Genomic DNA, 12238 nt, shown 5'->3' with positions numbered 1-12238 from the left:
TTAAGAGTAAAGAGTATGCTTATTCGTGTGCTTAAAGAGACGCTTAGATTGATATGCAGCCTTAAAAACATCCATGAAAAGACCTTGATGCAGAAAGACATAGAGAGTAACGGGAATGCCGGCCAAACCTGTGATGGTGATTGGTATCCATTCGAGTTTTTTATTGTAAAGTAAAAAGAAACTCGCACTGAATGCAATCATCATGGTTACAATAGAGAGGAATAATGTTGCAATACCATTCACTAGCTTTCTTGGTAACGATTCCACGAAATCATCTTCGGCATAACGAGATGTAAGGATAGACAAGAACATAAGAATCGAGGTAGATGAACATATTAATGAAACAGCATCGGAGATCACAAAAATAATAAGGGATGGTTCTTTGCTGAAAAAAGGAATGCCAGTGTTTTGGTTGTATCCACCAGGAAGTGTAAAAGCCGCTGCAAATACAATGGTGGCTATAAGAGTTGCAACCACCATACATTGAGATGATGTGTGCTTCATCCACTCCCCTCCTTCTTTTAGTAACTTTTCACGCGTCTCGGTGAACAATTCTTGTGGTGTTTGACCACCGTTATTCTTCTCTTGTCTTAATTTAGGTGGGACCATTTTCTCCACCTCCTGCAACATATATATATATATATATATATATATATATATATATATATATATATATATATATATTAATCAAATCTAATCTGTTAAATTGGCCGGTTTGCGTAAAAACCAAAGGCTTGTATAACTAGACTGGTAATAGAACCAACCCTTAGATCAAATTTAGAAAACTGGTAACTACAATATTAAAGTTATGACAAAGACGAATCCAATTTAATGTCATTGCACATTTACAAGGATGGCAGACTAGGGGTATTTACATCACCGGAGATACACCCGCTCTTTCTTGTCAAGACTTTCTGATTGTGTCAAGTTTAACGCACCCAGATTAATAGCCAGAAAGGCAAAATAAACCTACCCAATAATAACAGAACATGCTGTGACTTTTACACACACACATATTATATATATATATATATATAGGTTTAGGTTCATTTCAGAAATGATTTTAAAGTGAGAAGTACGAGAAGTCATTTTAGCCAATCATAATTTTTCATTTTTATTTAATGTATAATTAATTAGATGGGTATACTGTAATATTTCTAGTTTGTTTTATTTGGTAAGTAATAAACTTTTTTGGAAGTTTCAGATAATAGTTTTTCTATTTATTTATATTATTTTAATTGTTTATTATCCATCACCTTATATTATCTTGCAGCTTAACATTTTAAAACATCATGATATCAAATATTGATTGAGCAATAGATTTGTTTTTGGATGAAAATGCCTATATTGATCATGCAATAACAATTCTTAAATTTTCGTCCCATTTATACATGTTTTTTATGAATCTTATTATTTTTTATTTTATTAATTTTATGGTTAAATACCACATAATAAATATAAATATGTGTTCTATGATATACACGGTTTAATAAGATACATAATTATATCAAATCAACATATCATTATGTAACTAAAAGATCGTAACATATACAACACATATTCATATTAAAAATCATGGGTAACATATACAAAACATACTCATGTTAAAAATCATGCCCTACACAACAAACGTCTCCCTACATAACCATTAAATACTCATACACAAACATTAAATAACATATTCCTACACAACCAACATATACCTACACAAATTTTTAAAAGCCTACAAAGTATATACGTATTTTGAGAACTAGATTAACATATACCTACACAAACTTTTAACAACTTACACAATATATATATATTTGGAGAACCAAATTAACATATACCTACACAATCTTTTAACAACCTACACAATGTATATATATTTAGAGAACCAAATTAACATGTACCTACGCAATCTTTTAACAACCTACACAATGCATATATATATATATTTGAAGAACCAAATTAACATATACATATACCTATACAAATTTTGAACAACATACACAATTTTTATATATTTGGAGAACCAAATTAACATATACCTACACAAGTTACGAACACCCTACACAGTTATATATTTGAATAAACAAATTAACATATACCTATACAAAATTTGAACAACCTACACAAATAAACTATTTAAATTTATGATCATAAACCAGATTATACATATCAGAAAACTAGATTAACATAAACACACAAAATTATATGTATGCACAAAACAAGATCATATATATAAGCATAACCAAATTAACATAACTACATAAACGTAAACAGATTATATGTAAGAGCATAAGAAAATTAACATAAACCTACCTAATATTTTTAACAGCCCACACATATTAGGAATTATTAAAAACTTTTACTTGAGCAATTGTATTTCAAACGATTGACAAAGGTGTATTATTTTGTTAGCATTGATGATTTTAATAATTTTAGAATAATTAATGTTGAGAGATGAAGGTTGCTAAAAGTTTAAATATTAATTATGATAAAAGGAGTTTCAAATCTTTCTACTACTCAAAAGACTAACATATCCTTTTATCTTAAAATTCATTAAAATGAGAAACCACAAAATTACAATATTGTCATGTTGATTATATGTCATAGATCAAACATAATCAAGGGTTATCATTTACTTCTCGCACTTCTCGCTATAAAATCACTTCTCGTATGATTCATCCCCTATATGTGTGTGTGTGTGTGGAGAAAGATAGATGATGCATTAGCTTGTAAAGAAATATATACCTTGTACCATAATAACTCTCTTTGCATTTGGAAAGCAGCTCCGGACACATGTTGAAGTCTTTTTTGCTTAATTCTCTTCGCAACCATATGCAACATGTTATTGCCTTTATAGTCTTTCATAGGAGTTATTAAATCTTTCATTGCACCAACCTCAAATAACAACTTATAGATGTTTATTTGACGACATCTGACTGCCAAGTGAAATATTGTTTTTTCTTTGTCATCCACTTTCCATATCAGATCAGGGTATAACCGGACCAGCTCAACTATAAAGCGTGTGTTGCCCATTTTAGTAGCAACAAAAAGAATCCGGGAAAGGTAAGTTTTATAATATCCATTTTTTGTCGGAGAAGAAGGATACTTATTTCTATTGTATTCATTTTCAGTATCGCTGTCAAACGCCATGCCATTGTTACTCTCATTATCAGATGTCATGCCATTGTTTTCCCAAAGTTTTCTAAATAGTTGCTGGTCTTCAGCTTCTTCTTCTTTAGATACGGTTTCCACCTTTAGAGGTTGCCCTCGAAGTATATCATCAATTTCTCTCTTAGGCATTATGACAATTTTTTCCCAAATTTTTCTTAGAAATTGCATGGCTTCAGTATCTTTTTCATGGAGCCTTACTTTCACATTAAACACTGTAAAAACCAAAAACATTCGGAAGACCATCATATCACACTCTTGAGTAAAATTCACAAATGAAATGCTAAAGCTCTAGTTATCCATAAAGAAACTAACTTCTTCCCAATTCTTAGGTTTTATACTAGATTATCATTGGGACAAATTACAATGTTTGTAATCTATTTAACATTATCATTTATAAAACTCATAAATGCAAATTCAAAAATGTTCATTAAAGCTAATTGGCATATGTAGGAATGAGTTTAAACGACACCCACATATCCCGTACTTTTTTTAACGGCTAAATATTATAAACAAGACAGTAAAGTGTTAAGCCGAAAACTGGGCACAACTAAGGAGCCGAAAACTTTACAATGGGAAGAGAAGATAGTGTACTTTCAACGGCTATATATTATAACAAGTGTTTATGTGTTGAAAGTATAATGAAGCCAATATATATATATATATATATATATATATTCTAATAAAGTAAAATAAATGTGAACACTTGTCATGTTTTGGTTAATTTTCACAATTTTTTTCCCTCCAAAACTAATACATCGTAATATATGTAATAAATCAATAATTATTCACTTTCCTTTTACACTATATTTATATAATATCTATATATTTTTATAAATATAAATATTAATATATTATTTTATTATATATTTCAAAATAGTTGGTGAATTCCAAAAATTAACAACAAATCATGTTTCTCAAATAAAAATTGTTTCGGGTTTTTTGTAGAAGTTAAATTTGATTTTATGGGTCAAAAGTTGGTAAATAGATTGTTTGGTACAAGTTAACTACATTTAGGTCAAATTTGTTACGGGTCAAAAATGAAAATTTTGAGTATTTTTAAAAGTTTGAAAATGCAAAATAGATTTATCGTCAAATTTGTTATAGGTTCAAAATTGTTGACTTTAAAATGTCAAAAGTATGATAGTTAGAATTTTAAACATGATTCGGGTTTCACGTTTATTTTTAATGGCATTTTTTGAAATAATCAAAAGGTTCGGGATTTGGCAAGTTGACTATTTTTTTCTCAACTATTAAAATTTAAGAAAGGATTGCGAACACTTTCGACTTGCCATCCCCATGCCTATCAATGCTTCTAACTTTTATCAAATTTGAAATATTTATGTTAACATTAATTTTTCCTTCAATGGTGATCAGAACGTTGTATGGAAAGCATGTAATGCAAAACTATGCTCATATGAAACAAAATATTCACAAAATTGAATGGGTTAACATCTTATTTTTTATGTTGTCATTATGACAAAGTCGAGAAGCCCTCTAAAACTTATCAAAATCTTTTTTATGGTGTAGCTCAGAAAAACATAGTTCCTAAAAAACATCCATTGCTACAATTTAATATCATACTTTTCTTTGATGGGTTGTAAATTGATAAATATATCAATAAAGGTAACGCATTTTTTGTATTTAGGCTGAGTGGTTAGAAATACTACCGTATGAAAATTTTATTTTCGAAATTGGTTCATAACCAAAACTCTTTCAATTATACATATATGACACCGGGAATGAATTTTTCAATAGAAAGAAGCATTCTCGGATACGATTTTGCACGGGTATGTTTTTTATTAAGTTCATTTAAAAAAATCATTTTGTGATATAAATAAAATCAATTTATATACACATTGTATAGATACAAGCATAGATGTAATGTATCTTTTTCATATACGCTATGTAATTATTTGTTTTACTTATGATTTTATAATTTGAATTATCCCGTATGTGACACGGGCTCTAAAACTAGTATATATATATATATATATAGGGGTATGTTAAAATAAAAAGAGATAGTTTTCTAGGAAGACTAGGAATAAATCATAGTCATTGGATCATGTTAATCAATGGTTGAGATTTAAAATTACAAAAAACCGACATAGTTTCCTAGAATTACTCTTTCACCATTATAACAGACATAGTTTCCTAAAATTATTCTTTTACCATAGGTTTTAATGTCAAATGTCAAAAATCTATTGGTTCTTACCATTCCTAGGAAACTCTTTATTCTTATTTAAACCCTTTTCTATATATATATACATACATACATACATACATACATACATATATATATATATATAGAGAGAGAGATAGATAGATAGATAGGATTAGGATAAAATAAAAACACACATTGCCTATATATATATATACTAGGTTTTATCCCCCGTATTACGGGGGTTGTTTTCATTTTTTGCTTCTAATATTTATATATTTTTTGGATTTTAATTTTATTTATTGTAAGGAAGATAATAATATATTTAAGTTTTAATGATGAAAGAGTTTCACAAATAAATGAGATGTTATAACCCGTTTAAAAGCTATTTTGGTTTGGTGAGAGCCATGACCCGCTTATTTTTTCTTTTATTATAAAATTGTTTCTTAATATAAATAATATATTTTTTTACATTAATTTTTAGTATATCCCTATTTTATAGGATATTCATATTAAATATTTGGTTAAATTAATTTTTAATATCATGAGATGTTATAACCCATTTAAGGCTTATCTGGATTTGGTGATACCCAAACCCGTGAATTCGGGTCAAATGCATGATAAGCCTCCATTTACAAATAAAACAATCTGGTGGCTTGAGAGAATGTAGGAAGCAACCAGAGCGCGACACGTAGGATTTTAGAGGTTTCATTTATATTATATATATATACACACATACTAGGTTTTATCCCCCCGTATTACAGGGGTTGTTTTACATTTTTCGTTTTTTAATATTTATTTTTTAGATTTTAATTTTCTTTATTGTAAGAAAGTTAATAATATACTTATATTTTGATGATGAAAGAGTTTCACAAATAAATGATATGTTATAACTCGTTTCAAAGTTATATGGATTTTGTGACCCATGACCCACTTATGTTTTTTACTATAAAATTGTTTATTAATTATAAATAATATTTTTTTATTTTTAAATTGGATATTAAATTTTAGTATATCCCTATTTTATAGGATTTTCATATCAAATAATTGGTAAGATTAATTTTTTATTTAATGAGATGTTATAACCCGTTTAAGAGCTATCTGGTTTTGGTAAGACCCATACCCATGAATTTGGGTTAAATCAATGAGAGGTCTCCATTTAAAAATCAAGCAATCTGGTAGCTTCCATAAAAGGGGGAGCGACCACATCGCGACACATAGGATTTTAGGGGTTTCATTTATATATATTATAGATATATAATATCTTGTTTTACATTAATTTTTAGTATATCCCTATTTTATAGGATATTCATATTAAATATTTGGTTAAATTAATTTTTAATATTATGAGATATTATAATCCGTTTAAGGGTTATCTGGGTTTGGTGATACCCAAACCCGTGAATTCGGGTCAAATGCATGATAAGCCTCCATATACAAATAACGCAATCTGGTGGCTTGAGAGAATGTAGGAAGCAACCAGAGCGCGACACGTAGGATTTTAGAGGTTTCATTTATATATATTATAGAGTATGTATATATATATATAGGGGAGATTTCAAATAAGAACCCCTTTGAGTTTTAAGAACTCGAAAGAACTCAGTGTAACGATTTTTTTTACGAATTTTTTTACACATGCGTAATATATGTATGTTACATACACGTAAAAAAATTACAGATTTTTTTACGCACCGAGTCGACTTTTTACACATGTGTAACAGACATAAAAGTTACTGTAACCACTTACATTTTTATTCTCTCTCATACTTTGACTTTTTTACCAGATTTACTCTCAATCACATATTCCAATCCATTTAATTAAATGTGTGGCCTAGAATGGAGTTCTTACAACTCAACATGGTTCTCAAAAGATCCCTCCCCTATATATATATATATATATAGGGGATGGATCATGCGAGAAGTGATATTATAGCGAGAAGTGCGAGAAATGAATCTAGACCATTGATTGTGTTTAATCAATGGTCAACAATAGAGAAATGGCATTATCATAAATAAAGACACATATTTATGATATATTTTTAATTAAAAACGACATGTATGTCTTTTCTGATGTTGGCCTAATTAAATCAGACATTAATGTATTCGGCGGTTATTTTTTCTAGCATAATCAATGCATATAAGTTGATTAATACTAGTTTAATGCATATACATGATACATAAAAACATACACCAACTTGTCTCAAGTGACTACACGACATTAGTTTTACCTATACTACATTAAATATTTCTATACTACATTAGTTATGACAACATAGCATTTGAAAGTGTCCACACATTAAATATGTCCAAAATACATTAGTTATGACTACATAACATTTGAAAGTGTGCATATACCACTCTAAATTAGTTTTGCCTACACAACACTAGATATATCTACACTACATTGGTTATGACCATACGACACTTGAAAGTGTACCTACACTACATTAGTTTTGTCTAACACTACATTTGAAAGTGAGCCTATGTTACATCAGTTTTACTTACACTACATATGATATGTCTACACCACATTAGTTATGACTATATAACACTTAAAAGTGTGTCTACCATATATTAGTTTTGCCTACAGTAGATTTGATATATCTACACAACATTAGCTATGACTACGTAACATTTGAAAGTGAACATACATTATATTAGTTTTTCCAAGACTATATATGATATGTTTACACTACATTAGTTATGACCATACAAAATTTGAAAAGTGTGCATACACTAGATTACGTAACTTTATCTACACTACATAAGATAAGCCTACACTACATTAGTTGATTAAAATCAAACAAAAAAAAACACTTCACGTTAGAGATCAAATAAAAAAAAAATTAATTAGCCATGTGTTAAATAAAATGATTTTAGATCAAATGGATTTTAATTGTTCAAATTTTAGATGAAATAAATAATAATAATAATAACAACAACAACAACTTATCGTTTGTTAGTAACTTAGCATTAATTAAACCATTAATGAGTATGAGTTACAAAACAAAACATTTTATATTTAACTAACATACCCTTTTATTTAAATAATAAGAAATTAAAAAAGAAATCATGTTATTGGTTATAATCTTTTCTCGCACTAAGAAATACTTCTGAAATGAACCAAATCATATATATATATATATAATGAAAACCCTCTTGAGTTAAGAAACCCGTAAAAAACCCTATATAACATCGTTTTTGTAATATATGTTGTTACATTTAATACAAAACATCAAAAAATAAAAAAAATATATGTTACGTATTTTTTTACATTTTTTTTAACTTTAAAACGTAGTTTTCAGGAGAGAGAAAATATAAATATTTTTATTAACTTTAATTATGAACCACATGTTTCAAACTTTAATTAAAAACATGTGGTTGAGAATGAATTTATAGAGTTTTCACAATTAAAGATTTAAAGTTGATTTTATTTTAACCTAGTCCTATATATGTGTGTGTGTGGATATAGTATCACAAACTTACTTGACATTATGATTTTGAACACATATGTTTCTTTTTTTTCAAATGCGCCGGCGTTATGAGCCAAAGCTAAGAGTACATTGCTAAGTAACCTCTTCTTAAAGGCTAAGTTGGGGTAATCATCAACTATTTTTAAAGCAACATTTGCATAAGAGTTTATGGACAAGAAAACTTGTTAGGAAATAAGTGCATGCAAATAAAAATACCAACTTGTAAGAACTACTTACCAAAGATTTCAGCTTCAACACATTTTTGTAGAACCCAACCCCGATTTTCATTGACCCAACAATCACCTCTCATATGGTTAGACTTATCATACAGATAACGCACCATATCGGGTTTTGCAAATAAAGCAGCCATATAGAGTGGCATAATTCTATTGTCATTAGAGATATCAATCAAATGCCGATTCTTTTCCATCATTATCTTTGCTGTTTCTATATTTCCCGCTTGAGCTGCTAAACTGAGTGCAATATCATAACTCCTATTTTGTAGCTCCAAATCCTTCATGTCCATTAAATTTACTAGATTTTTCACAAAATTTTCCACAGCCTTGGTGCTTTCTGCTGAGGCTGCAATGTGAAGCAGTGTTTCCTTGTTTTCAGTGATCGCATAATGTACCAGCTTTGGCCGATGTCCAAGAAGGGCTTTAGCAGCCTCCCAATCTCCTTTGGTTGCTGCTTGAAAAAGTGGAATACCAACCTTGATATAGTCTTCTCTGCTTCCTTCAATTCAAACAATGTAGTCAAACGCAGTTAGGGCCGACTCAACGAAATGAGATTTTGTGGCTCTTTTATGACATGAAGAAAATAAAAGAATGCCCATAACCTATTTCAATCTCATGACCTACAGCTAAGCAACATTTCTACCACCAAACCAATACATATAATTGTGTTTACGTTGCCTATTATAATATATCTATATTTAATTTAATTTTATTTTTTTGGATTCAGACTTCAGAGGCATTAACTAAGTGTGGGCCTATAGCCCTTATGTTTTCGCTGGCCCACGGACCGACTCTCAACGCATTTCCCCTTGTTTTGGGGTTTAAATATAGATTACTAGTTTGTATCCTCCGTATTATGGGGTTGTTTTGTATTTTTTGTTTATAATATTGTGAATATATTTTTGAATTTTAATTTTATATATTGTAAGTAAATTAATAATATACTTGAAGCTGTTTTGATCCATTTATGCTAGGTTATGGTCATTTTTGGATGAAACATTGAATAAATCATTTACTTAATTTTTATATTTGTTTTTATGTTAATTTGTTATCATCTGGGTATTATTTTGTGAAACGTTTCATTTAAGTTAAACTCAAAAGAAAAAGAATCACTAATGTAACTAAATCTATATTGAGAAATTAAATTAGGGTTTGATGATAAAAGAGTTTAATAAACTAATAAAATGTTATAACCTGTTTAAAAGCTATCCGGGTTTGGTGAGACCCATGACCCGCTTATTTTTTTACTATAAAACTGTTTCTTAATTATAAATAATATTCTTTTATAAAAAATAGGATAATAATTTTGGTATATCCAAACCCTATTTTATGGGATTTGCATATCAAATCTTTGGTGAGCTTAATTTTAATTTAATGAGATGTTATAGCCCGTTTAAGGGCTATCTAGGTTTGGTGAGACGCATACCGATGAATTCGGGTCATACGCATGAGAGACCTTCATTTACAAATGAAGCAATCTAGTGACTTGAGAGGGAGTGAGAAGCGACTAGAGAGCTTTTAAAGGTTCCGTTTATATATATTCAAGATTAAGAGCACTCTATATTATATTTAGTGAGCGCTTTCACATATTAGTATGACATCCTGCTATAACATCTTAGGCTATACACATAGGTTGGAAGGTACTGAAGGACATATCAATATAAAAACCAGTTGAGAAATTACCTTTGAGTAGGTCCGAACAAGGTAGGTTCGGTGGTGGTGGAATCCAAATAGTATGGCTCTTGGGAATGACCGAAACTTGATCACCAGAGCTACTTGGGTGACTCATCCTTTAGGCTGCAATGTTATGTCGGTTAGTAAACTATATATATACTAGCTGGAATACAATCACAAACATCTAATATATGATCACATGCGTTCTTTCAGATTAATGGAGATCGATCTTAAGTGCTTACACCTGAATTTATAGACGTGAACTGAAGTCAATGTCCATAAAGAACTATTTTTTTAAGAATCTTACGGCTGGCAAACAAATTTGTTAATTAACATTATGCAAAACTAATAGATTCATTAAATGTATTAAACTTAATAAAATTCAAAAAAATATATATAAATTTTTCATAAAGATCTCCAAAGTTTATAAAACCTAAGAACTAGAAGTATAATTCGAAATAATTAGAAGTTATTTATTCAATACTTCAACAACACATTACTTAAAAACCGATCTATGAAATATTTATATGGGTCCTAAGAAGACGAAGGGATGTCTGAGTGATCTTTTAAAATCTGCTTATTTGCCTTTTTAAAAAGCTTCATGTTAAAGCTACAGCTTTTACTTTTTTAAAAGCAAATAAGCAGCTTTTAAAAGCTCATATAATTTATGCCCTTTAAGAAGGACATTTTGGTCCACCACCTTCATCTCAAAAACCCATTTTTTTATCACCCACCTCCAACAACCACCATCATCACCTACCCAATAAGTTCACCGGAAAAGTTCGCCGGCAAATCCATCGAAAGTCACTGGAAATGTCATCAGAAAAAGTCGTCAGAAAACGGTCTCCATATCCATAAATTGTATTTTTCAACATTGAATATACTATGAAAGATAAAAACACAATGAATAAAACATCATTTAGTAAAATAGTATTTTTGTAAAACACAATTATTGGTAAACATAATTTGTAAAAACCCATTAATTTTAAAATTTTTATATAGCAATATGGCACCCACAAAAGATAAAAAAAACGCTCGTTATTATGGTGATTTATTTTAAATGTCGTATTAAAAATTTATGGACGCTTAAGTATAACAGGGGAAAGAATTGACGTATGCATTGCATGTGAGGAGATAAAGTCAACAAATGTGTTATTCCTTTTATGTCTTTCCCCTTATTCAACACTTGATTTGACTTATTGAATTGATTCAATTCCATATGGAGGACTGAATCTGGCCCACCTCTTCTTTGTAGATGATGCGGTTTTTTTGGGTGCTTGGTTGGAGAATAATTTGCCAAATATGGCGAGATTATTACTTGCTTCCATATGGTTTCGGGCCTTAAGGTGAATCTATCCAAATGTAGTTTATATGGGACAAATGTGGAAGATTTCGAGCTCGATCCTCACTATGGCTTCTTGCTTGCATTGCAAATTGGGAAAATTCCCTTACTCGGATTTAGGGTTACAGGTCGGTGACAACATGAATATGCATGGCGACCAGTTGTTGGTATTTTTGAATCCCATCTTTCTAAA

At 29.5% G+C, this 12238-nt stretch overlaps 1 protein-coding gene across 1 annotated transcript; it reads right to left on the bottom strand.

The window, feature by feature from the left end:
- On the bottom strand, positions 1-10818 carry LOC143616442 (uncharacterized). Its single transcript, XM_077089268.1, has 6 exons — positions 10713-10818; positions 9031-9528; positions 8807-8947; positions 3235-3374; positions 2737-3096; positions 1-621 (listed from the first exon to the last, which is right to left on the bottom strand). The coding sequence occupies exons 1-6, from the start codon at positions 10816-10818 to the stop codon at positions 1-3; spliced, it is 1866 nt and encodes a 621-aa protein (XP_076945383.1).
- Between the last annotated feature and the right edge of the window lie 1420 nt (positions 10819-12238).

This window comes from Bidens hawaiensis, unplaced genomic scaffold, assembly GCF_021521415.1.
Source record: "Bidens hawaiensis isolate Kalapana, Puna unplaced genomic scaffold, B.hawaiensis_p1.1 tig00047428_1, whole genome shotgun sequence".
Lineage (NCBI taxonomy): Eukaryota > Viridiplantae > Streptophyta > Magnoliopsida > Asterales > Asteraceae > Bidens > Bidens hawaiensis.
This window is presented reverse-complemented; position numbering and strand designations above follow the sequence as displayed.